Source organism: Anolis carolinensis, chromosome 3 (assembly GCF_035594765.1).
Source record: "Anolis carolinensis isolate JA03-04 chromosome 3, rAnoCar3.1.pri, whole genome shotgun sequence".
In the NCBI taxonomy this organism is placed as follows: Eukaryota; Metazoa; Chordata; class Lepidosauria; order Squamata; family Dactyloidae; genus Anolis; species Anolis carolinensis.
In genome coordinates, this window is record NC_085843.1 from 10373571 (window position 1) to 10400446 (window position 26876).

Sequence of the window (26876 nt, forward strand, 5' to 3'; positions counted from 1 at the left end):
ATGGCAGTGGCTTTTTGGGGTTACTGACAGAAAGAGATCTTTCCAAACCTTTGGTTCCTGCTTCTCTTAATTAGAAAAGCCCAGGGTGGTACACAGAGCCCTAATCATGCTTTACAACTGATCAGTGGTTTTCAACTTGTGGGTCCCCAGATGTTATGGCTTTCAACTCCAAGAAATCCTAACAGCTGGTAAACTGGCTTGGATTTCTGGGAGTTGTAAGCCAAAACACCTGGAGACCCACAGGTCGAGAACCACTGCTATAAATAAGCAATAAAACCCAGTGACAAAGCACATGCTTTGCTTGCAAAAGATCCACAGAATCAAGGTATAGCAGTTCGACAGTTTGTCTCCAAATGAATCTTACCTGTCATATAGCACTTGATATCCTGAGCATTACTAATAGGATTGTTGTTCTTGAACATGTAAAGATTGAAAGGCATTATGTTGTTGCTGCTTAGACGCTTCCAAATGCCATGGTCTGGGCTGGTCCATCTGCCGGCCAGAACATCGTAGTCCCTCTTCCCCATGTGTATGAGTTTGGTGAGGGGGTCATACAGGCCTCCATGGTAGCCAATAATGATCTGAAAGTTTGGGTTGGTGTCCATATAGATCTCACCATACGCTGTGTACAGGATCTGCTTGATCATCAAGCCCGTCCCACTGAAGACGGCCAACGGAGTTCCAATGTTGTCACAAGCAATGTAAAACTCATCCCCGCTGCTGAGCTCCATGGCAAAGAGATGGCCCTGAAGGTCATAATAGAGGGAGGTTATCTCAGAACTGGAGTGATTGTACAGGTGGGTGACTTTGGTGGGGTTGGTGAGATCGGCATAAAAGAATTGCAAATGATGGCCATGGACAGTTTTGCTGGAGACCCTCCTGCCGAGTCCGTCATAACGATACTTTACACTCCAGCCATTGGCTTTGTTGTACGCTTTGATGAGCAACCCAGCAGAATTGTACTCAAAAATGTCATTTCCCCTCTGTCTCAGGAAGCCATCCTCGTCCATTTTATACTGCACATCCCCTAATCTTGTAATCCTATCCCTGAGATCGTACCTCAGCGGGGTGAGGCGGGCACTGTTGCCAGGACTCAGCAAATGGAGATTCCCATTGAGGTCATAACTGTACCGCCATAGGGGCTTCTCATTGATCGACACAGTCTGCAGCTGACCATCAGCGTCATACTCATACGAATATCTTGTTGTGTTTGCATAGGGGCCAACCTTCAATTCCTTTTTCACCACTCGCCCCATGTTGTCATACTGCACAGTCATCCAGTACATGAGAGACCGGAATATCTCATACTGCACTTCCTTCATTCTACCGTAGGCATCAAAATGTTTAGTGTGGGTCATGACAGCTGTAGTGATGATCTGATTGATATCGTAATAGATGACCCCAAATTTGCCAAACTGCTCGGTTTTGCCTGATACATCATCGTACCGGTAGAGGTCAATGGGCAATGGGGTCTCATTGATCACCGCTTGCATGCTGGTCACCCGGAAGCTGTTGTCGTAGTTGTAGTCAAAGCGAGCGTTCACCATGCCTTCCTCTGTGAAACGGAAGATCTGCCGATCAATGAGAGGCCCAATCTGCCGATACCGGATGGTGCAAGTGAACCCTTCGTTTTGCAGGTTGATGGTCTTCAGCATGCCTGCCGTTTCGTCATAGGTGAAGCTGATTTTGGTTGTGTCATAAAGCATTTCAGCCAACTTCGATAGCTTGCCATACTTGTAGATGACACGCCTCCCTGTTCCCAAATGATAAGTATGGAGGAGTTGCCGTTCTTCATTGAAATCCTCAACGACTGAAGCATTTCCCTCTGGAGGCCTATAGATGTTCCTATAATAGCCAATGGAGCGAATGGTTTCCAAAGTCTGCCGGGCTACATTGGGCATGGTCACCGACGACAAGCGGTCATTCTTATCGAATTCGAAAATGTACTGCCGTTGACTGTGAAGAAGCAGGACCATCGACTGTAATCAGGAGAGAAACAAAGTTAGAAATACTAATTTTAATCCCTGAAAAATCTGACCGTTTTCAAGGCAGGAACATTTTTTAAAACCTTGGCTAAGATAATTAACTAAGTAGTGTCTCCTGGTATGATTTCCCTTTCCAGTTTTATGGGGGAGTAACTACTGTGAGTGACAGAGATCTTTTCTCCTGTCAACTGGTACTCTGAAGACTGAGGTCCCTTCCACACAGCCATAGTAAAGGTAAATGTTTATATAGTTTTGTTTTTCTGATTGCATTTTGGGCATTACATTTTGCCAATTTTTGAAAGCCGCCCTGAGTCCCCTCGGGTGAGAAGGGCGGGGCATAAATGTTGTAAATAAATAAATAATAAATACATGTTTTCCCCTAACATTAAATCTAGTCATGTCCAACTCTGGGGGTTGGTGTTCATCTCCACTTCTAAGCAGAAGAGCCGGCATTGTCCGTAGACACCTCCAAGGTCATGACTACATGGAGTGCAGTTACCTTCCCATTGGAGCGGTACATATTGTTCTACTCACATTTGAATGTTTTTGAACTGCTAGGTTGGCAGAAGCTGGGGCTCACAGAAGGAGCTCACCCCGCTCCCTGGATTCGAACTGCCGACCTTTCAGTCAGCAAGATCAGCAGCTCAGCGGTTTAACCCACTGTGTCAATGGGGGCTCCTCCACACAGTCATATAACCCAGAATATCAAGGCAGAATAATGCACAATATCTGCTTTGAACTGGAATATCTGAGTCCACACTACCACATATACCAGTTCAAATTGGGTAATGTGGGATTTTAACCAACTGTGTGGAAGGGGCCTGAAGATCTCAAATAACAATCTCCAATCAAAAGCAGGATCCCTGCTTCCTCTTAGGACTGGAAACTGCTGGCAGGAGGGAGGATTGGAAATGTCAGTATGCTACACCGTTTGATAGGGGAATAGACCTCCATTGCTTGCAGCAGCTGCTGCATGGAAAAAAACGAACGGAGGAACTTTTACAATCGTGGCAATAGGGTCTCAAACATAAATATGCAGAGACAATAAATACAAACCAGTTATGGATATGTAATTCTAGATTATGCATCTGTAACTGTGAAAGTGAATTCCAGCCACTGTTATTATGATAATAATGATTTACAATATTTTCCTTTTTCTCGTGATTTTTGTAACGGGGCAGGGGAAACATCCAATGATGTAGACATGGGTTGTATGTGTATGTGTGCAAAAAATGAAAGCACTAGCACTCCAAATATTTTGCCCAATGTTTCATTATTTTTCAGAAATTCTGTTCACCTTCTCTAAATATGTATAACTCCATGATTTGCCATCAGCAAAGATCCGGGATGTGATCCTTCCAGACTGGTCATACTCCATCCTTTCTGACATGGTTCCCCTTTGGATCCCAGCAATATGTCCTCCAGAGGAATACGTGACGTTCACGCCATTCAGTCTGCTGCTTGGAGACCAAAGACTGGGGCGGCCGGCCTGATCATACAGGATCCTCAGGGTGAATTTACGATGGTCGTCATAGATCTTCTCTGTCCTCGTCACACGATCAAAGTCAAGGGAGAGCAAGTTTCTGTTGTGAACCTGCAACAGAAATGGGGCAGAAGTAAGAACTGGAACACCTACAATGGATAGACATTACCCACATTTTAAAGCAAGGTAATAAACTCAGGTGACTTTTTAAGAGACAGGAAGGGAATAAGAAATAAAGAAGAAAAGTAAAACAATTCTTAAAATACATAGTTAGCCCCCAGATAGATTCATTAAGTAATTTATAACAATAACAACTTGGAACAGTTCAGTTATGAGCATTTTGAAACACAAACGAGTATATGCACATAGTGAATATAATGTGCCCTCGTTATTCACTGGGGTTTGATTCCAGGACCCCCCATGGGTATCAAAATCTGTGGATGCCCAAGTCCCATGATATACAGTGGTGTAATAAAATGGTGTCACGTGTATAAAAATGGCAAAATCAAGGTTTGTTTTGTGGAAATTTAAAAAATTTAAGCAATAGATGGTTGAATCTGCGGATACAGAACTTGTAGATACAGTGGGTTAACAGTATGACTAATGGGAACTGCAAAAAATATCCTCACATGTTGGAGCCAGACTTTTCCCATACAGTATTCAATTTTTTGCTTATTTGACCACTCAGGGCCAATTTAAAATGTTATATGTGGAAATTTGCGACTGATATCGGAAGCTGTTGTTTTTCTTAATCCCTAAATGTAGACATGAGAAGTGAATTGGATCATAAAAGTGGCCTGAGACCTTAAAAAGCCAATGTGATTCTAGGCTGCATTAATAGGAGTATAGTGTCTAGATCAGGGGTCCCCAAACTTTTTAAACAGGGTGCCAGTTCACGATCCTTTGGACCGTTGGAGGGCCAGACTATAGTTGGCCACTGAGCAATAAATAATAATAATAATAATAACAACAACAATAATAAAAAAGAGGGTTGGAAGAGACCCTTTGGGCCATTGAGTCGAATTCCCTTCTGCCCTTGTGCACCAAAAGCACAAGCAAAGCACCCCTGATGGATGACCACCCAACCTCAATGTTAATAATAATAATAATAATAATAATAATAAAAAATAAGATTGAACTTCAAAGACTCTGGCAGAAACCAGTGCAGGTGGTCCCGGTGGTGATCGGCATACTGGGTGCCGTGCCAAAAGATCTCAGCTGGCATTTGGAAACAATAGACATTGACAAAATTACGATCTGCCAACTGCAAAAGGCCACCCTACTGGGATCTGCACGCATCATCCGAAAATACATCACACAGTCCTAGGCACTTGGGAAGTGTTCGACTTGTGATTTTGTGATATGAAATCCAGCATATCTATCTTGTTTGCTGTGTCATAATAAAATAATAATAAAGAGGGTTGGAAGAGACCCCTTGGGACATTTAGTCCAACCCCCATCTGCCTCTGTGCACCAAAAGCACAAGCAAAGCATCCCTGACATATGGCCATCCAGCCTCAATGTTAATAATAGTAGTAGTAGTAGTAATAATAATAATAATAATAATAATAATAATAATAATAATAATAATAATAATACAGTGATAATAATAATGGTTGTAAGAGAAGAAGTGACCCCTTGGGTCATTTAGCCCAACCCCCTTCTGCCCTTGTGCCATGGGGGCCGGATAAATGGCTTCGATGGGCCGCATCCGGCCCCCGGGCCTTAGTTTGGGGACCCCTGGTCTAGATTGAGGAAAGTCATAGTCTCACTCTGCTCTGCTTTTGTCAGACTAAACCTGTAATCCTTTCACCAGTTCCGGACACTGCAATCCAACAAGTTGGAGTGTGTCCAAAGGAGGTTAAGCAAAATGGTCAAAGGTTTGGAAGCCATGCTCTACAAGGAATAGTTTAAAGAGCTTAGTATGTTTATCTTGGAGAAGAGAAGTTTAAGAGGGGACATAATAACCATGTTTACATATTTGGAAGCATGTCATCTTAAAGCATGTTTTCTGCAGCTTCAGAGAGCAGACACGGAGCAGTATCCAAACTACAGGAAAAGAGATTCCGCCTAAATATTAGGAAAAACTTTCTGCGCCATTCAACCACAGAATATGTTGCCTTGGAGTCTTCTTCTTTGGATATTTTAAAACAAAGGTTGGATGGCCATCTGTTGGGTGACAGAATGGGGTTGGTGGCTTTTGGTGTCTCATCCAACTCTGTGATTCTATCCGGTACAATCTGTTGCTGTGAACTCCACCGTTGCTCTTTTGCCAGCAGACTCCAGCCAAAAACACTGAGGCAAGCCTTCATTTGCACACATCCCAGGTTGAATAAATCAAAGCAATGACTCAGGCAGCTCCATAACTATGAAGGCATCATTTGCGTGCCCTCAAGTGAGAAATGGTTGTATCTATCGCATGCTTAAGAGGTTTGGATTTCTGTGAAAGAGCTGGCATTATCTAGAGCAGCATTAAGAGTAGGCGTTTTGCGACATGGAGAAGTCCCAATGCTTGACATAACCACTCGTTATGGATTTTTAACCTACCTGAAGAGCAAGGTGATCAATTTCTAACAGACAGAAGACCAATTAGAGGTCCAGAATTATAGGAAGGCTGGAGAGCTTTTAAAAGATGTTGCTAGCCTGAAAAATGGTGAGTGTATGCAAGCACTGAGAAGTGGGTCAGGCATGAAAAACTAGAAGGATTCTTCCAGTTCCTCTTGCTTAACTGTGGCCCAGATGAGGGTACACTATTTGGGACAGGGAGGATTGATTGTCGGTCATTGAAATATATAGAATATGAGTCTCAGCTTCACATGAACACTTCTAGTATTAGAATAACAGTGATATTTATTTGCATTTTGGGGTATTTAAAGAAAGAAAGGAAATTGCACACACATTGAAATAAAAACTGACCAAAGGTACAATGAATCCCAATCTTTGTTGCTAACGTTGACTCATTCCTAAATTGACCTGGAATAGAATCATAGCCTGGAATAGAATCATAGCATCCTAGAGTTGGAAAAAAACCCAAGGGCCATTCACTCCAACCCCATTCTCCATGCAAGAATATATCATCAAAACACTCCCTATAGATGGCCATCCAGCCTCTGCTTAAAAACCTCCAAGGAAGGAGACTACACCAGACTTTTGAGTTTGTACTTTCAGGACATTTTAATGAAGGTCTAGGTTTACTTTGATACCACTTTGATGGCTGAAAGCGAGGATTTGCTGAGGAGCCTTATCACCAAGATGAAAGAAGAAAGCAAAAGCTGGGTTGCAGTTAAACATTAAAAAAACCAAGATTATGGCAACCAGACTGATTGATAACTGGCAAATAGAGGGAGAAAACATGGAAGCAGTGACAGACAGCACTTTCTAGGTGCGAAGATTACTGCAGATGCAGATTGCAGCCAGAAAATCAGGAGATATTTACTTCTTGGGAGGAGAGCAAGGACCAGTCTCAATAAAATAGTGAAGAGTAGAGACATCACACTGACAATGAAGGTCCGCATAGTGAAAGCAATGGTATTCCCCATAGTAACCTATGGATGCAAGAGCTGGACCATAAGGAAGGCTGAGTGAAGGAAGATAGATGCTTTTGAACTTTGGTGTTGGAGGAAAATCCTGAGAGTGCCTTGGACCGCAAGAAGATCCAACCAGTCCATACTCCAGGAAATAATGCCTTACTTCTCAATGGAGCTTGGAGAAGATACTCATGCTGGGGAAAATGGAAGGGAAAAGGAAGATGGGTTGACCAAGGACAAGATGGATGGATGGCATCCTTAAAGTGAATGGCTTGACCTAGAAGGAGTTGGGGGTGGCCACGGCCGACAGGGAGCTCTGGCCTGGGATGGTCCATGAGGTCACTAAGAGTCAGAAGCGACTGAACAAATAAACAACAAAGGTTTACTAAAGTTTAGCAATGTCTTTCCCTGTCACTTGGATCCATTGTTCCATGTGCTAGTCCCTGGAACAGTAGAAAAAAAATCTCCAACTTGACGTTGTTTCAAACATCTAAACATGACTATCATGTCCCATCTTAACCTTCTCTTTTCAAGACTAAACATTCTCAGCTCCCCAAGCCACTCATTGTAGGATGTATAGTTTCCAGGCATTTTACTGTTTTGGTTGTCCTCCCCTGGACATGTTCCAACTTGTCAACATCCTTCTTGAACTGTGGTGCCCAGAACTGGACACAGTATTGCAGGTGAGGTCTGGCCAAAGCAGAATAGAGTGGGACTAGGACTTCCTTAGATCTAGACCAAGAATTGGCAAATTTGGGTCCTCCAGGTGTTTTGGACTCCAACTCCCACAATTCCTAACAGCCGATAGGAGGACCGAAGTCTGCCCCATGCCTGATCTAGACACTATACACCTATTGATGCAGCATAGAATGGCATGTCTTTCTTAGCTATCACATCACACTGTTGGCTCATGTTCAGCTTATGGTCTACTAAGGCTCCTAGTTCCCTTTCATGTCTATATTGTGTGAAGCTCTGGGCAGAGTAGTTCAAGAAGGATATTGGCAAGTTGGAATGTGTTCAGAAGAGGGTGACCAAAATGGTAAAAAAGACAAGCCCTATGAGGAGTCCCTGAGAGAGCTGGGTATGTACAGCTTGGAAAAGAGAAGACGGAGAGGTGATGTGATAGTTATCTTTAAATATTTGAAGGAACGTATTGAAGAAAATGGAGCGAGACTCTTTCCTGCTGCTTCAGAGACTCAGATATGAATCAGTGGGCTCGAATTATCAAACGAGGAATTAAAACTGAAATTGTCAAAAAAGGGAGATTAATATTAAAAAGGAATTTCCTGACACCATGTGCTGTTCAGCAGTGGAACAGATTGCCTTAGTGGATGTCCTCCTTTGAAGATCTTTACTCAGAGATTAGATGGATCTCTCGGGAGTGTCTTAGCTGTCTATTCCTGCAAAGTAATTGGACTGGAGAGCCCTTGGGATCCCTTCCAGCTCTATGATGCTGTAAGTACCACCTCCCAGAGAGGAAAGGTGATAAAGACAGACAGAGTTCAGAAAAAGTCACTCTTTTGGATGACGGTTCTAAGTATCCTCAGGCCAGGGAATTATAAGAATATGAAAAAAGCGATGTTAGCATTACCATATATAATGAATAATAATTGCACTCTTAATAATGTGAGAATGGACCTTGATACAGATTACTGTTGCGTCTTCAAGTTGTTTCTGAGTTATGGTGACTTTACCATTTATTTATTTATTTACAGTATTTATATTCTGCCCTTCTCACCCTGAAGGGGACGCAGGGCGGATTACAATGAACACATATATGGCAAACATTCAATGCCAACAGACAAACAACATATATAGACAGACACAGAAGCATTTAACATTTTTTTCCAGCTTCACGATTCCGGCCACAGGGGGAGCTGTTGCTTCACTGTCCACTAGTGGCTGTACTTCCTCATTCCTTTCCTCGTGTTTTGCTGGAAGTTTTATGATGTTGCAAATTAGTTAAATTAGCCTCCCGCATAAAGCGTACCTAAATTTCCCTAATTGACAGATGCAACTGTCTTTCGGGGCTGCATAGGTCAACAGCAAGCTGGGCTATTTAATGGTCGGGGGCTTAATCTGACCCGGGCTTCGAACTCATGACCTCTCGGTCAGTAGTGATTTATTGCAGCTGGTTACTAGCCAGCTGCGCCACAGCCCGGCCCATGGGGTTTTCTTGGCTGGATTTATTCAAAGGAGGCTTCCCTTCACCTTTCCCTGAGGTTGAGATTTTAACTGCTATGGTTCAATGTTATGGAATCATAGGAGTTGATGTTTACAAGGCCTCCTCTACCAAAGAGTGCTGGTGCCTTGCCAAGCTGCAAATCCCAGGATTCCAAAACACTGATCCTGGGTGGTTACAGCGGTGTTGGGGGTGCTTTGAATGCAATTTTCTTGGGAGAATGGGGTTGGACTGGGTGGCCTACAAGTTCTCTTCTAACTCTATGATTCTAAAGTACAGCCAGCCTAAGAGAGTGTGACTTGTCCTATGTCTCCCAGTGGGTTTCCACAGCCAAGTGGGAAATTCAGTCCTAGCCTCTGGAATCATAAGGTAAAGGTTTTCCCCTGACGTTAAGTCCAATCATGACCAACTCTGGGGGTTGGTGCTCATCTCCATTTCTAAGCCAAAGAGCCGGCATTGTCCATAGACACCTCCAAGGTCATGTGGCCGGCATGACTGCATGGAACGCCGTTACCTTCCCACCAGAGCGGTACCTATTGATCTACTCACATTGGCATGTTTTCAAACTGCTAGGTTGGAAGGAATCATAATCCGATGCTAAAATCATTCCACTATACTGGCTTTCTTAATATAGGAACCACTTGGGGTTTATACACTCACCCTCAGCCTGCGTCCAAATACTGTGATCTGTCCCCTGGCTTGCTCTTTGCGCTGCCTCCACTCAACCAAGTTGAGACCGTTGTCTATGGGGAGGGTAACGTTCCTCTTCCCCACCGTGGGGTTCACTGTGCCAGCCAGCAAGTGAGGCTCGGTCTGCAGCGCTACCTCCATGCCATTCGCCAGAATGAGTCGTAGGGAGCCATCTGCACCAATGTAATAGCTGTTTCGCACTTGATCTGTAAGAAGGAACAACAAAACGACTAAAATTATTTATGCAGCTTAAACATAAGCTGGGACAGGCCCAGAAAGAACAATATCTTAGTACAGGCAGAGTATCCCTTGTCCAAATGCTTGGGATTAGTCGTGTTTTGGATTTCAGATTTTTTCAGAGCATCTGTATTTGCCCATAGGTACATAATGAGACACCTTGGACATAGGACCAAGTATAGATGCACTCTTAGGCACCATCTACACTGCCATATAATGCACTTCAAAGCAGTGAAACTGTATCATATGGCTGTGTAGATGGGGCGAGAAATTCACTTTTCATAAAGGGAAATGCCATATCCCCTTTTTATTCTTCAGAGTTATTCACAGCACTTCTAGTGTCACAAAACAAAACTTTAGATTGCCCATCTGATATCTAACACTAGAAGAATAACTGCTCTGACCTTTTTGAGTGTGTCTACAGTACTTGTCATATCATCAAAAACTAGGTAAATACTGATTTTATAGGGTATTGTTGGTGGTGTGATGGATTTACACATGGATTTAGTGCTAGGGAGGACAAAGCGTGCCACCTGAGGTTTCTGCACTGCTACTCCCAGTATGCTTGCCAATAGCTATGTTAGCAGGGCTGATGGGAGCTGCAATCCAGCAATACAGTAGAGTCTTGTTTATCCAACCTTCACTTATCCAATGTTCCGGATTATCCAATGCAGTTTGCCTCCCACCCAGATCCACAGCTGTTTCTCTAGGCAGCAAGGACTGAACTTTTTATGGATTTAACTTCCAACAATGTTGTTGCTGTAAGTTCATTTTATGCAATTCTATCTTTATTTGTAGTCAATTTTTAGAAGTCAATGTTTTTGTAGTCTGTGGTTGGACTGGATGGCCCATGAGGTCTCTTCCAACTCTACTATTCTATGACTCTATGATTTTCAATACATTGCAATGTTTTGGTGCTAAATTTGTAAATACAGCAATTACTACATTACATTACTTTATATTGAACTGCTTTTTGTTGATTTGTAAAACTTGATGTTTTGGTGCTTACTTTGTAAAATCATAACGTAATTTGATGTTTAACAGACTTTTCCTTAACCCCTCCTTATTATCCAACATTTTTGTTTATCCAACGTTCTGCCAGCCCCTTTATGTTGGATAAGTGAAACGCTCCTGTAATTTAAAAGGCCACACATCCCTCAATCCTTTCCCAATACATGGTGCAATGTGATGGCCAAGGAAACAGCAACCTTGCTGAAGTCATTCTGGTTTGGTTTTTGCCCCTGTCTGGGTAGCAACCCACTTGAGAATCCCAATTATGCTGCCTCATGCTCCAATATGCAAGAAAAAAACATGGAACATACATAAGATGTCCAGAACAGCTAACTTGCCAAGACGTTTCAAACAAAGTTCTCTGTCTTTTTTAATTAGAAATGTTAATTAAAAGAGGGAGGGGAGAAAAAAAGAAAAGAACCTGGCCGTAACTGAAAAGCTTGTTTTTAGAAAAAAAAATTGAAACCGAGATGCTAATGTCCACAATTTGCACGGATCACCAACAAATAGCTCACCACCTGAAAGGTGCTACCAATGGTCAAGAAGGCTATGAAACAAGAAGCCTTGGGTTCCATATTTTTCCATTCCAGGTTAATCCGGTCTTCAATGACCAGTGTCTTGTCCAATGGCCTATTCCCTCCATCTTTGGATTTGTAACAATGCACCCCACAAAGCTTTCCTGATCAGCTGAATACTGAAATGAGCATTCATGATTAGAGACCTTTCCTATCTGGTTGCAGAAATGACAGCGGAGTCAATTCTCAGAAGAGCCCCAAACTGCCGTTTCTGTGGCTTAATTGAACTTCCAAAGTGGAGTGAAAATTTCCATCCAGAATTTGCCAGAAAGCACAATGTTTCTAAATTCCAGCTGGGCTTTGGCTTGAGTATAAAAGTGAGGAACAGCTTTCAAATCATTCCTCAAAATCCAACCTCCCCAAAGCTGTTTTATAACCAAGGCTAAATGTGTATAACGGAAACAAAGAAATGCACATTCTTTCTTTCCTCCTTGGCCCAACTTCCATTTCCCTCCACCTTCTCTGTGCAAGCTGACATCAAACATTAGCAAAAACGCAACACCGATTTAGTAACTGCGGTAATTTCTGACCTTTGGGTTATTTATAGGGTTGCCAGATTGAAAACTGGATAAGGCTTCTGTACCTTTAATGGCAGGAATTTCATTAGGTATTGCTATACAACCAGGGAACAAGCAATGTCTGTTGAACTTCCCTCTTCTACAGTCAAGGTCCATGAACCCTCTCCATTTGTTTATCTGGTGATCCTATGCCATTACATTCACCTTCAAATTGCAGGATAATATCTTAACATAAGTGACAGCAGAGGATTCTTGACAGGAGGTTGGACTGGATGGCACATGAGGTCTCTTCCAACTCTATGATTATTACCTGTTGTCCTGTATTTCTCAGGACACGTTAAAAGATTAAGAGTCTTACATAGAAAGTGCCTTTGTGTGTAAAAATAATGCTCAACCCAATTGTAGATCAAGGGTAGGAAACTTGTTCCCTGGGTCGAACTGGATCTTCCTGAGTCCAAGTATGGGAGTTTTCCAGAGGCCTTTGATAATCACATCATCTTCAACATGACCTCATTTCCATTATTTAAACGTGGATACTATGTCCCCCTTAACCCTCTCTTCTCCATGCTAAACATAGCCAGTCCTTAAGCTGTTCCTGATAGGGATTCATAGTTTCCAAACCTTTGACCATTTTGGTTGTCCTCTTCTGTCCACCTTCTAGGTTGTCAGTATCCTTTGCAAGCTGCCCTAATTGCACTCCCTGCCCCTTCCTGAGATTTCTGTTGCCAAATAACAGAGGAAAACTGTACAACCGAGGAAACCAGCTGAACCCCAAGCAGCAAACAGCTGCGGTATGAAGGTCTGGCCAGACTGAGGCTGGACTGCTTAATGAGGTGCGAGCGTGTGTGCGTCAACATAGTCCTGCGTTGGAAGGCGCCAGGATACAGGGTCTCCTGGTGCTGGGATTACCGTGATGATGCCTATTTCCTGCCGTATAATCCGGTGCGTGCCGCTCAGCCCTTCCCACCCCTTGCCCATAGCTGCCGAGGAGAGGCTGGTTCGTTATTGAAATGCATTTGTATTAATGTTCTGACTTATCTCCAAGGCTCTAGGGAAGTTAGGGAAATATTTTCAATTTTGTATTAACTGCTCCCCTACCCCAAAAGAAATGAATATCAGGCCTTAAGATAAATTCATAGCTCTTGAAAGGAAGAAGTGGGAAGAAAGCATATGGTCTCTCTCTTATCCTCCCCACCCCCAGCCCACCCTATGCCCACCTACCCATGAAAATTATATGTTCTTTAATTTACCCTTTCCCTTTTGCAGCAGGAACGCTCTACCAAACTGGGCAAATGGGTTGGGAGGTGGTGGTAGTTGCTGCTATGGTTCTTGAACATAAAATAACCAAACAATAGGTGGGGCCGGGCTGTGGCACAGGCTGGTGAGCAGCCTGCTGCAATAAATCACTCTGACCATGAGGTCATGAGTTTGAGGCCAGCCCGTGGCGGGGTGAGCACCCGTCAATCAAAAAATTAAAAAATAGCCCCTGCTCGTTGCTGACCTAGCAACCCGAAAGATAGTTGCATCTATCAAGTAGGAAATAAGGTACCACTTATAAAGTGGGGAGGCAAATTTAACTAATTTACGACGTTGGAATGAGGAAGTGCCGTCACAGTGGATGATGAAACAGTTGCTCCCCCTGTGGCCAGAATTGAACATCCCCTCAGGAGAAGGTTAAATTGCCTCTGCGTTTGTCTCTGTCTCGATTCTATGTGTACAGTAGAGTCTCACTTATCCAACGTAAACGGGCCGACAGAACGTTGGATAAGCGAATATGTTGGATAATAAGGAGAGATTAAGGAAAAGCCTATTAAACATCAATAGGTCATGATTTTACAAATTAAGCACCAGAACATCATGTTATACAACAAATTTTTACAGAAAAAGTAGTTCAATACGTAGTAATTACTGTATTTACGAATTTAGTACCAAAATATCATGATATATTGAAAACATTGACTACAAAAATGTGTTGGATAATCCAGAACGTCGGATAAGTGAGTGTTGGATAAGTGAGACTACTGTATATGGGCATTGAATGTTTGCCTTATATGTATATAATGTGATCTGCCCTAAGTCCCCTTCGGGGTGAGAAGGGCGGAATATAAATAGTGTAAATAAATACAAATAATACTATTCTCCTGGACTATTTTCTGGTAGTTTCCAGCTCCAACTGCAGCCATCCCAGATTTACTGGAACAAAAGAAGAGTCCTTCTCTTCTTTCTCTCCTCACCCCCAAAATATATGTTTTACAATTATGATGCATCAATCAAATACTACTTCAGCACTCCAAAACATTGATTAGCATCCTGTTGGTGACATTCAGGAGCATCAAGCCACTGTATGTCAGCATACATCTTTTGGGACATTTTCTGCCTTTTTCTGTATTATGACCAAAGTCCTACCCCAAACTCACTTTTAGTGGATGCAGCCCTCAGATCATGGCCATTCAGTGGTTAGTGGAGAGCAGGGGCAAACTGGAGAATGATTTGGATATGTCTCTATTGATGATGTAATATGATGAGAGACTGGCAGACCTCAGTGGATGTTGTCATTGCTCTGTACCAGGCTATGGGCACATAACAATGCACATCTCTAACCCCAACCCCAACACACACACTATTAGAACCACTGTTACATTTCCACATCTTGTTGCATATTGCCAGTGACCCACTGAATCAATGGGATTTACTGATGTATTGTGTCATCACTCAACAATTGATTTGAAGTATCTACTCTAGTTGGTGCTAACCAAGTCTCCTTCTACAATTCTACATATCATCCAGATGATCAAAGCAGATAATCCACATTACCTGCTTTGAACTGGATTATATGAGTCTACACTGCCATATAATTTTATATGGCAGTGTAGAAGGGGCCCAAGAGGATACAGGTGGGTTCTTGGCGCTTGACTTGAGTCTTCCTCAGGTGATTGGAAAGCATTCCCAGTTTTCATCTAAAGAATTTCCTTACAATACAATATTGATAAGGTGTTCAGATGAGGACAGCCAAGATGGCAAAAAGTCTAGAAACCAAGCCTTAGAAGGAACTGCTTAGGTATGATTCGCTTGGGGAAGACAAGCCTGAAAGATGGTATGATTGCCATATTTAAATTCCTGAAAAGAAGTCAGGTATGAAACAAAGTAAGCTTGTAGTTTGCTTGTGTTTTATTTTTGCTGCGCCAGGAATTAAAACATGAACCAATGGATTCAAATTACAAGCAAAGTGATTCCATCAAAACATTAGGAAGAACTTTCTGATGATAAAGCTGCTTCAGTGGAATAGACTGTCCTAAAGGATGGTGTAGTATTTTTTTGGAAATCTTTAAACAGAGCTTGGATAGGTTTCTTTCAGGAATTCTTGAGTTTTGTATTCCTGCAAGGCAGTGAGTTGGACTAGAAAAACCTTGTGTTTCTTTCCATCTCTGTGATTGGTTTCAGTAATTAAACTCATAAATTTTTGACTTTCAACAAATTAAAGCTTTTAAAAAATTTTTTTGACAAAAACCAAACACAGACAAAGTTTGGGGCTTGTTTTCAGTATTACATCATGTAATATTTCAGTATTACATCAACAATATTGTGGTCTGGTCGAGGGCAGGAGAAGTTCCATGGGGTGACACTATGAGTTACCAAGCTGGGTGACACCAACTCTAATGACACCACTGCAAAATAGTAGATTTCTGGCTGCAGAATAAATCCTGAATATTCCTTGAACTGTTTTATGAAGTTTTTCTACAGAGTGGAATTTTCTGGTTTCTTCCATTTCACTTGTATTCTCCAAGGAGTCACTAAGACAGTTTGGAAGAGTGCAACTTCATGAATAGTTTGGAGATATAAATCATAGTGTCCTAGTTATGAATGACCCTCTAATGTCCTGAATACCTTCTATAGATTGTTATTAGTCCAAGATTAGATCTTTCCTGAGGGTTGCCTGTTAATTTTCAGCATACATGGAAGATAAACCGCAAAGGATATATTTAACTTATTAGACCCATCCCATCTCCTTGCTTCACTTCGAGGAAGGGCCAGATGTGGTCACATGAAAGTCCCCCGGGCTTTTTGTAATTGCTGGCCTTGCCAGAGTCCTTGGGTTGTCCTCTTTCTGGCTTAAAAAGAAGGATTTGCCACTTTCGAAAGCTTTCAGGATCAGCAACTCACCATTTGAACAGATTGCCAGGTCTTCCTGCCTTCCAGCTGGGCTATGCTCTCCTCTTAAGGCTCGATTGGCAAGAACATTACAATCAGGCCTCCACCTTTGTGGGTTCAACTTATGCAGATGTTATTATCCATGGCTTTTATTAATGTGTTCTTTCGAGGAATTTCTAGATCCTCTGGTGCAACTCTATAAAGAACTTCTACTGAAGTTGCCAATTGAGTTGTGGTGACATCCCTAGCATGAATACTTTTCTAAACATTAGTAGATCATCCAGTGCAATTCTAAGCCCAACTTCCGGCATACGTTTGCCAAAGAGACATACTGGAAGACCTAGAGCAGTGGTTCTCAACCTGTGGGTCCCCAGATGTTTTGGCCTTCAACTCCCAGAAATCCCAACAGCTGGTAAACTGGCTGGGATTTCTGGGAGCTGTAGGCCAAAACACCTGGGGACCCACAGGTTGAGAACCACTGCTCTAGGGAGACTCTAGGGCAGGCATGGGCAAACTTTGGCCCTCCAGGTGTTTTGGACTTCAGTTCCGGCTGTTAGGAATTGTAGGCATTGAAGTCCAAAACACCTGGAGGGCTGGAGGTTGCTCATGCCTCCAGGGAGGCACATATCTTGCCCAACCTTTCCTTATGGCTTGCAACTTGTGTCATACACCATCCCAAGTATGAATGAAGTAGGAAAGAAAAAGAAGGAGGAGGAAGAGGAGACAAGACACAATCCAAAACCCAGTCAGTCAACAGGAGACTCACCTTGTAGGAGGGTGTAGAAGGCACCTGATGCTGAAAGGTTGGTTGTGATGGTGACATCGTCTTTGCTGGAGGTTTGAACCTGGACGTGCACTGAGCTGTCGGTGTCACTTCGGAAGCTGCTGACCTGACCAGTAGGGAAAGTGATGTTGGTGAGACGGCCAAAGCTGTCATATCTAGAAAGAAAAGAGATGCATAAGAAGAAACATGAGGCTGGAGAGCTGGGAAGACAAATGGAGGTAGATAGTTCACGGACCCTTGTGCAAAGCTTTTGCTTTGTTTCTGTAAACATGTTTTGGTTTTCCATCTTTGCCCACAGAAAACAGTTCCTTTAACTTTAGGTCCAATTTGTAGAAGTTTGGTTTATTTTGAAACTAATATGACTCAGTTTTCATAACATACTATTAATGGTATATAGAAAAGTGAAAATTCTACACATTTCATGGTTATGGAGTAGAAAGTTGAAGTCCCAGTTGAAATAAAAGCAAATAAAAAGTAGGGAAGCATGTGATATCCAAAAACTTCCATATTGTGGGATCTATCGATAGCGATATCTCTAAGAAATGACCAGCTTTACATCTATCCCACTTCATTCTTCCAGATAAAATCTAATCAAATTTCTCACTGTTCATTTTGAAATATTTGCCTATGTGCCTTTTCATAAGTGAGGAATAGCAAGAAAGCTGTGAAGGTGGGAAATCTGCTGAAAATTTCTGAAGGACACCACAATATGGATGTATTCACAACAACACTTGTCCACTGCATCATTAAAACTAAACAAACAAAGATCCCAAAACATCCTGCTTGAAAATGGATAAAACCAATGATGTGCTATTCTTAACATTTCTGGCTCTGTGGAGGCATTTAGACACCACATAGTTCAACGGGAATAATAGGCTGGCTAGCAGAATGCCACTTGTATCACTGCAGGTGTATCCTAGTATATGCAGGGAGACAAATCCTTCCCAAGTCTATTCATTTCACAGTTAATCCAGCTGGGTTCTGTTTCCGCAGCCTGAGGATTTAACGTGAGACTGGTCTCTATTGCTTCCTAATATTCTCATGTTCATTTAATGCTCAGATTTGCACCAGAATTAAGGACAAATACTAAAGCAGAGGAAGGCTCCAAGCAGCCGGCACAAGCAATGAATTCATCACCTGCTAATGCAAACCCACTGCTGTTGCGCTCAAGCAAACTCTACCTTTTACAATTCCTGTGGCAATTAAGAGGCTGACAAAGGGAACCACGGCCATCCATCCCCAAGCAGAAACGCATTTAGCCAAGGTTCACCGCACAGAATTAAAGCAGGATTTGCTGCTTATGAGTCCTAATTGTTGGCTTGTGAACATCCGACGCCATCATTTGTCACATTACTGGTATGGGAAGGAAGCTGTGATTCTGGAAATGCCAATCTTTACATTGCCCTATTTTTTTTTCAACCAGAGCTGTGGAGTTGGAGTCGGAAACAATTCAGGAGGGAATCAGGAGTTGGTGGGAAAGTATCAGCTCCAACTTCAAATTAGAAAGTTATACAACAGTATGACCCCCATGTTCACAGGGAAGATGTTTCAGGACTTTGTGTGGATATGCAGAAATGAAAAAAAATACAGAACCCTGTAATTTTATGCTCAGTCAAAATACACTCCTCCCTGCTAATCTGCTACCCAGCCCAAAGGAAGACTCACATATTGAAACATAGGTTGTTCTATGCCTGTCTTGGCTATACCATTTTTGGTGGAGCAAAAAGATGGAGGTTTCTTTCCCAGACCAGCCATATCTCATTTGATGGAATTTAAGGGAGGAAAGACTCTGGTTGGCAGTGGCAGCCATGGATAGCGGTTAGGTGAAACCACTAGTACAAATCCCATGAATATGGGGATAGACTGTATTACAATAATACATATATTATGTTAGACTTCATTTGATGTAGTCTTTGATATTAAAATACAGTGGAACTCTCTCCCCCGGAGTGTGGTGGAGGCTCCTTCTTTGGAGGCTTTTAAACAGAGGCTGCATGGCCATCTGTCGGGGGTGCTTTGAATGCGATTTCCTGCTTCTTGGCAGGGGGTTGGACTGGATGGCCCATGAGGTCTTTTCTAACTCTACTATTCTATGATTCTAGGCTTCCACACTTGTGGATTTGACTTTTGCAGATTTGATTATTCAGACATTTAATTAAATTATATGCTCAGCCTCCAGCAGAAACTGACCATGGAGTTGCATTGAAGGACCTAGATTTCTGTGCCCTCATCTTCAGTATGGGGCTATATTTCCTTTAAACCCCATAAAATTATTAAATGCATAATTTGTTGGGAAGGACTAATAGATTTCCAAAATCAGCTGGTTGGCTTCTATGTGAAATAGGATGTTGGATTCACTGTACCTTTAAGCAGAGTTGGGCAAAGTGTTTCCTGCAGGCTGAATATGGCTCTTAAAGGTAAAGGTAAAGGTTTCCCCTGACGTTATGTCCAGTCATGTCTGACTCTGGGGGTTGGTGCTCATCTCCATTGCTAAGCCGAAGAGCCGGCATTGTCCGTAGACACCTCCAAGGTCATGTGGCCGGCATGACTGCATGGAGTGCCGTTACCTTCCCGCCGGAGCGATACCTATTGATCTACTCACTTTGGCATGTTTTCGAACTGCTAGGTTGGCAGAAGCTGGAGCAACAGCGGGCACTCACTCCGCTCCCGGGATTTGAACCTGGGACCTTTCGGTCTGCAAGTTCAGCAGCTCAGTGCTTTAACACACTTCGCCACTGGGGCTCCTTAACAGCTCCAAATCTGACATATGAACTTCCCCAACACTCCCAAATAAAAATTGCTGAAAATGGGCCAAAATGGAAGCTGGAAATAAAGTTTTGTCACTTCTAGTTGGCTTAAAAATGCTGATGCAGTGCTGTGGGTGGGTTCATCAACCCTGCTTTCCAGTAATTGAAAAATTGAAAAAATACTTTCTCACATAAGAGACCACAAGGCCCATCTAGTCCAACTAACTGCCAGGCACACAATCCACGCACTCCTAACATGTTCTAGTATCTGTGTTATGAGATTCAAAAATAATAAGCCAAGTAATACTCACTCATAAAATGTAGTCCACCCATTTTCGTTGCTCTTGGTAGCAAGGAGGCCAGAATTGCCATGATAGGTCATCATGGCTACCTCATGGCCTTGTGCTGTCACACTCTTCAGGGCAGTGTTCGTGCCGATGGTCAACCAGTAGACCTGGCCATCTGGCACCACCACCCAGAGCGGCATCCCGGTGGAATCCCTGCGGATGTTGACCAAGTTTCCGTTGTTGTCAGTGATCAGGGTTATGTCACCGTCTCCCGTATAGGTGAAATTGAAAAGGTAATCTCCAGTGGGAAGGCTTTGGGTGTAAAGGTGTTTGCCACTGGTGTCAAACAAATAGAGTTCCTGGTCAATGGGTGAAGACAGTTCATATAGGTTCTGAGTATTGAGGAATGGTTTGTTCTTCCGGATAAAGCGGATCCTGATGTTCCCAAGGTCAGCCACGTACAGCTCGCCGTCTGCACACACCGCAAGGGATGACGGGGAATTGAGCTTGGCATCCTTTGCATAGCCATCATCTCCAGAAAAACAATCACAGTTGGCATCGTTTTTACAATCGCAGCCACTGGGAGCACCAGCCACCAGTGAGATTTCGCCATTGGTTGTGACCTGCCGGATGCGGTTGATCTTCTTTTCATCGGTCTCGGCAATGTACAGAACACCGCTATGAGACACAGCCAGGGCTGTGGCAGATTCCAAGGTGGCATGAATGGCTACTTTAGTCAAAAGGAAGTGGTCAATACCAGGGACCTGGCAGTGCATTGGCCTTCCTGCAACAATGCGTACTTGGTGGTTTTCAGAGATCTGCAACACGACGTTGTTGTCGAGGACGTACAGGGAATTGTCCATTGGGTTGACTGCTAGGTCGGTTGGCCACTCTAGACGGACCTAATAGAATGAAAAGACATGGTTGGTAGGAAATATTATGTTGATATATTCTGTCGTGATTTATATAGCAAAACACAAGTGCCTTGGGATGCTTCCATATGGATTGCTCCTAGAACAAAGCATCCAAAGACATTGTGTAGCTAGTCCATTTTTAATGCAATTTTTGTGGGCTGAAGAACATACATTGGGAGAATACAAGTGACAGGTATCATCATTGTCTGGGCATGCTACTTTTGGATGAAGGCGCATGACTCAGACAAGTTGATATCTAATAAAAGCCTAAACAAAATGCCCCCTTGAGTGATCTATGGTTTATGCAAATATTATAACACCACAATGATAATGTAAATTAATTTTGAAAAAGCAGGCTTTGGAACTAAGCACTTATGTTAGGTTTCTGATACAAACAGCAGCTCTTGAGCTTGAGTCACTGCACACTTGATGTTGATAGGGAAGGGTTTAAGATACCAGGCATAAAAAGGAAGAAACAATAATGCAATTTCAACTCATGATTGCTTTATAATTTAGACTCTGTATAAGATGGGAAATTTCATAAAGAGAGATGAAGATTGTCTGACCCTTGAGAAACAGAAAGCCGCTCTTATTTAAATAGTTTCTCCATCTTGTTTTGTGATGAGCCTGCAAAATTGAAGATCTATTTTTGGAGATGGATTGAAAGATATCTGAGAAATCTTGCTAATTGCATGGAGGAATGTTTTCTATCGCACTTTGACCTCATCTCCACAGACCACACAATTTTGGTCCAGTTGGCCAGACTCCAGATCATCCTCTGACTTTTCTTAACCTAGGGCTAAATTGGGTTAGCCTGGTTTACACCATAATAACGACTCAAAGAAAGTAACAGGGACAGCCAAAAGCAGTGAGTACAGGTTATTCATTCCAAGTAGATGAGTCCTTGGTTACTATACTGGTGACCTAATCCTCACCAAAAAGGTGCTTTGTAAAGCATGGATAAGTCTACTGGCCACAGGCACCAACATCCTTTTGTGGGTTACGAGTGGCCTGGGATTCAGATCGAAAAGGAAAACATTATTTGTAGAAGCATTTAGGATCAGTGATTTAATGTAATAATACCTAAAGGCACCAGATCCTGTCTGATCTTGGAAGCTAAGGAAGAATCAGCCATAGATAGTTCTGGAATGGAAACCACCAATGAATACCAAGTGCTGTAGGCTCTATTTGCTTTACTGTTTACAAAGCTCAGTTGGTGCTAGACCTTTGATCTGTTTTAATCATTTGAAAGATTATTTATAATTGATATGTATATTTTTTACAGTTTTATAATATTGTGTTTTACTGTTATTGCTACTGGCATTGAATTATTGCCATAGTTTGTAAGCTGCCCTGAGTCTTCCTTCAGGGGTGAGAAGGGCACGGTATCAGTACAGTAAACAATAATAAATAATTTTTCAGAGGTAAAATTACCTCCAAGTATTCCTTGCCCAAGACAACCTTATGAAATTCATGTGGTCACCAGAGGTCAATGCACAACTTAAAGGTACAAACACACAGAACCCGACTTCATTATGTGTTGTTGTATGTTTTCCAGGCTGTATGGCCATGTTGCAGAAGTATTCTCAAATTATATCTAAACCTTCCTTGCTTAGTTTCTCCATACCTCACAACCTCTGAGGATGCCTGCCATAGATGTGGGCGAAACGTCAGGAGAGAATACTTCTGGAACATGGCCACACAGCCCGGAAAACATACAACAACCCTGTGATCCCGGCCATGAAAGCCTTCGAAAACACATTCATTATGTGTGTGTGCAATTTATTATTTATTTATTTATTTATGTGCAGTATTTATATTCCGCCCTTCTCCCCCCGAAGGGGACTCAGGGCGGATTGCAATGAACACATATATGGCAAACATTCAGTGCCAACAGACAAACAACATATATAGACAGACACAGAGGCATTTAACATTTTTTCCCCAGCTTCACGACTCCGGCCACAGGGGGAGCTGTTGCTTCACTGTCCACTAGTGGCTGTACTTCCTCATTCCTTTCCTCGTGTTTTGCTGGCAGTTTTATGATGTTGTAAATTAGTTAAATTAGCCTCCCGCATAAAGCGTACCTAAATTTCCCTAATTGACAGATGCAACTGTCTTTCGGGGCTGCATAGGTCAACAGCAAGCCGGGCTATTTAATGGTCGGGGGCTTAACCCGACCCGGGCTTCGAACTCATGACCTCTTGGTCAGTAGTGATTTATTGCAGCTGGTTACTAGCCAGGTGCACCACAGCCCGGCCGCATAAGCGTTTAGCTTTCCCTATTTTGGGGGAAGGCAAACTTTCTGTTTCTATATGAAGGTTGGGGTATTTAGGTCTTTGATAATTTTGGTTGCCCTTTTCTGGACATGTTCCAGCCCTTTCTTGAATTGAACATACAATGCGAAAGAGGGATCGTCCAGTTTATCCATGGTTCAGGAACAGAGAGGTGTCTGTCAACACCTCCGCAGAATCCGGGTCTGATCCAAAACAGCAGGGAAGCATGTCATCATGTCAGCTGCCAGCGCCATTCCAGAGCAGTGCCATCCAGACGCAGATTTGCCACCTCAGTGAGAACGAGACAGAGCAAAGTACGCCTGTGTCTGGTTTCTCTCTTGTTTCTTTGGCTCCTGGCCCTCCTTAACCCTTCCAGTGGTAAAACATGACAGCCTGTGGTTTCCCCTTCAATAATGCATGCCTTTCTGCCTTCCCCACGGCCTTCCAAGCGACTGCGGCAGAAGCACTTGCAGCCTCGAGTGAGCATCAAGAATGTAAGTTTATTCAGCGACAACAGGGGAATTCCCCTCCTTCCACCTCTTAAAACCAATTTCTTGTCAACAACGGCAGCTAAATATTTTATGGCTTCTGGTCCCTGGCTGCCTGAGGGGGTCTGACTGAAGAGACCTCTCCGGTTGCTTTATATGACGGAAAGATAGTTCCCTGGTTGAAGTCCTTTTAAAGAGACCTCACGGCACTATTTGGCAGGTGGGAGTGCGGCAATGGGTCCTGCGCATGGGGAAGGAGGGAATGGCAGCCTGGAAGTCTGGCAGGATTTTTCTAGAAAGAAAATAAATAACCTTCCAAAGAAGAAGACATTGAGACATTGTCATTTTTTTTGTTTTGTTTTCAATGCACATCTAAAGATGAGCTGGAAATGGGGAGATGGAAGGGGAGGATGCCAAAACTCAGCGATGGAAGGCAATAGAGAACAGTTTGATGGCAATCATCCTCTTCTATTTAGAGATGGAAATAATATTCACAATTATTCATTCCCAGGTTGCAAAATGGATAAAGATGATCCTTTAGCAGCTAAAAAGTGTAAGTAGTTCTTAGAAATGGAAATTCAAGAAGAACACGTTAAAGAAGCCGTTGCAAACTGGGCACAGAATGTGGGTCACGGCATTCAAACAGCTCAGTGGGAAAAGATGTGGAGGGAAGGTTTGAAAGTGACGCTATGCTCTGATCTCAAAGAGAATTCTTTCAAGACGACGTATAGGTGGTATCAGACACCATAGGAATGATCAAAGAGAAACAAAGGTTTATCAAATATATGTTGGAAATATATAAAAAAAGAAGGGACTTTTCACCCTATGGGGTGGGCTGGTGAAAAAAAACAAAGACATACTGGATTCAGATCTACAGTATAGAGGAAATGTTAAAGACAAAGATGAAGTTTAAATCAGAACTTTTCTTTTTGGGCTTATGGAAAATCAGACTGAGGGGGCACTGAATGGAATTTGGCACCACTATAACTGCCATGGCTTAATGTTATGGAATTCCAGAAGTTGTAGTTTTACAAGGAGAAGCAGCGTGGGATATCCTTCTTTCATATGCTGTTTCCAAGAAATCTTGATTTCCCACACTGGAAACAGAAGATTGGATAAATTGAGTCTCTGATCAAATACAGCAAGGCAATTATTATTTTTCAAGGTTAATCTTTTCATTGATTTGAATGGAGATATTACAGGTATTAATTTGAACCAAACTTCTAAAGCGCATTGTGTCAAATTGATTTGTTTTTAATTTTAAAAATGGTAAAGGTTTCCCCTGACGTTAAGTCCAGTCATGTCTGACTCTGGGGTGTGATGCTCATCTCCATTTCTAAGCCGAAGAGCCGGCATTGTCCGTAGACACCTCCAAGGTCATGTGGCCGGCATGACTGCATGGAGCGGTGTTACCTTCCCGCCGGAGTGGTACCTATTGATCTACTCACATTTGCATATTTTTGAACTGCTAGGTTGGCAGGAGATGTTTACATATAGTTTTTAATATACATTGATTTAAAAATATTTTGTCATTCACCCTGAATTTTACAAACAGGATATAAATGATGACGACAGTAGATAATGATAATGGTGATAATAATAGTAACAACAACAATGATCAGCTATTTTCCCCTGTAATAGGCAGTATGAGCAGCTAAAGCTTTGGAGAGCTTCTGTTCAACCATTTCAGAGCTCCCTGCTTGGGTGGTGGATGGCATGATCGTTGGCATAGATGAAACTCTCGTAAGTCAGATATATGTGAAGGAATCCCACTGGAGCATTGCAGTACACCAAAATACTTGGGAGTTACCCTGGACCGTGCTCTGACCTAAAAGAAGCACTGCTTGAATATCAAGCAAAAAGTGGGTGCTAGAAACAATATCATACAAAGGCTGACTGGCACAACCTGGGGATCACAACTGGACACAGTGAAGACATCTTCCCTTGCGCTTTGCTGCTGAGTACGCAGGCCCAGTATGGAACACATCTCACCATGTTAAAACAGTGGATGTGGCTCTTAATGAGGCATGTTGCATGATCACAGGATGTCTACGCCCCACACCACTGGAGAAATTATACTGTTTAGCCAGCATTGCACCACCTGATATCCACTGAGAAGTAGCCACCAATAATGAAAGGACCAAGGCATTGACATCTTTGACCCATCCCCTGTTCAGATATCAGCCAACACGCCAATGCCTTAAGTCAAGAAATAGTTTTCTAAGATCTACAGAGATACTCGCGGGAACACCTCAGCAAGTGAGAGTCCAAAAGTGGCAGGTTAAAACCCAGAACCTCAAGCCATGGCTGATATCGAATGAGAGACTCCACCCTGGACACACAGAAGACTGGGCGAATTGGAAGGTTCTGAACACTGTGCTCTGGCACCACGAAATGCAGAGCTAACCTTAGGAAATGTGGCCACAAAGTGGAGTCCACCACATGTGAGTGTGGAGAAGAGCAAATCACAGACCACTTACTACAATGCGGTCTGAGCCCTGCCACATGCACAGTGTAGCAACACCAGAGGCACTCCAAGCGGCCAGTTAGTGGTCAAGGGACATTTAGTAATAATAATTATAATTCATTATTATAATTGTATATTTATATTACATGCAATATTACTAATAATATTGGAATATAGTCGTATAATATAATATATTGTATGGATATATACTTGTAAACCACCCTGAGTCCCCTTCGGGGTGAGAAGGGCGGGATATAAATGTCGCAAATAATAAATAAATAGTATCATGCCAAGTTTTTAACTTTGTTTGTGTTTTTAAATACATTACAACTGTACCCTCAGTTTCGCTTCTGATACAATAAATAAAAATAAATAAATAACAATGATGACGTTCATATTCTCATTCACACGCAGTCTATTTCTCAGTTTACTTCTTCAGAAAAGACTGATGAAAGGAGGTTGGAAACCATATGTTTTGAAGGATTACCCCATATAGAAATGAAGGTATTTTGCAAAGCACTCTTCTATAAAATTTTTTTCCAGGTTTACAAAAGCC

General features: G+C 42.5%; 1 protein-coding gene across 16 annotated transcripts in view; it reads right to left on the reverse strand.

The window, feature by feature from the left end:
* Positions 1–26876, reverse strand: part of tenm4 (teneurin transmembrane protein 4) — a 1874213-nt gene that overhangs the window by 24358 nt on the left and 1822979 nt on the right. For all 16 annotated transcript variants that reach the window (XM_062977060.1, XM_062977059.1, XM_062977071.1 and 13 more), the window contains 5 exons: positions 20200–21077; positions 17124–17296; positions 9838–10073; positions 3283–3579; positions 365–1979 (listed from right to left, as the gene is read on the reverse strand). In XM_062977060.1, coding sequence (XP_062833130.1) covers positions 365–1979; positions 3283–3579; positions 9838–10073; positions 17124–17296; positions 20200–21077 — 3199 coding nt within the window. The remainder of the gene's footprint in view (positions 1–364; positions 1980–3282; positions 3580–9837; positions 10074–17123; positions 17297–20199; positions 21078–26876) is intronic.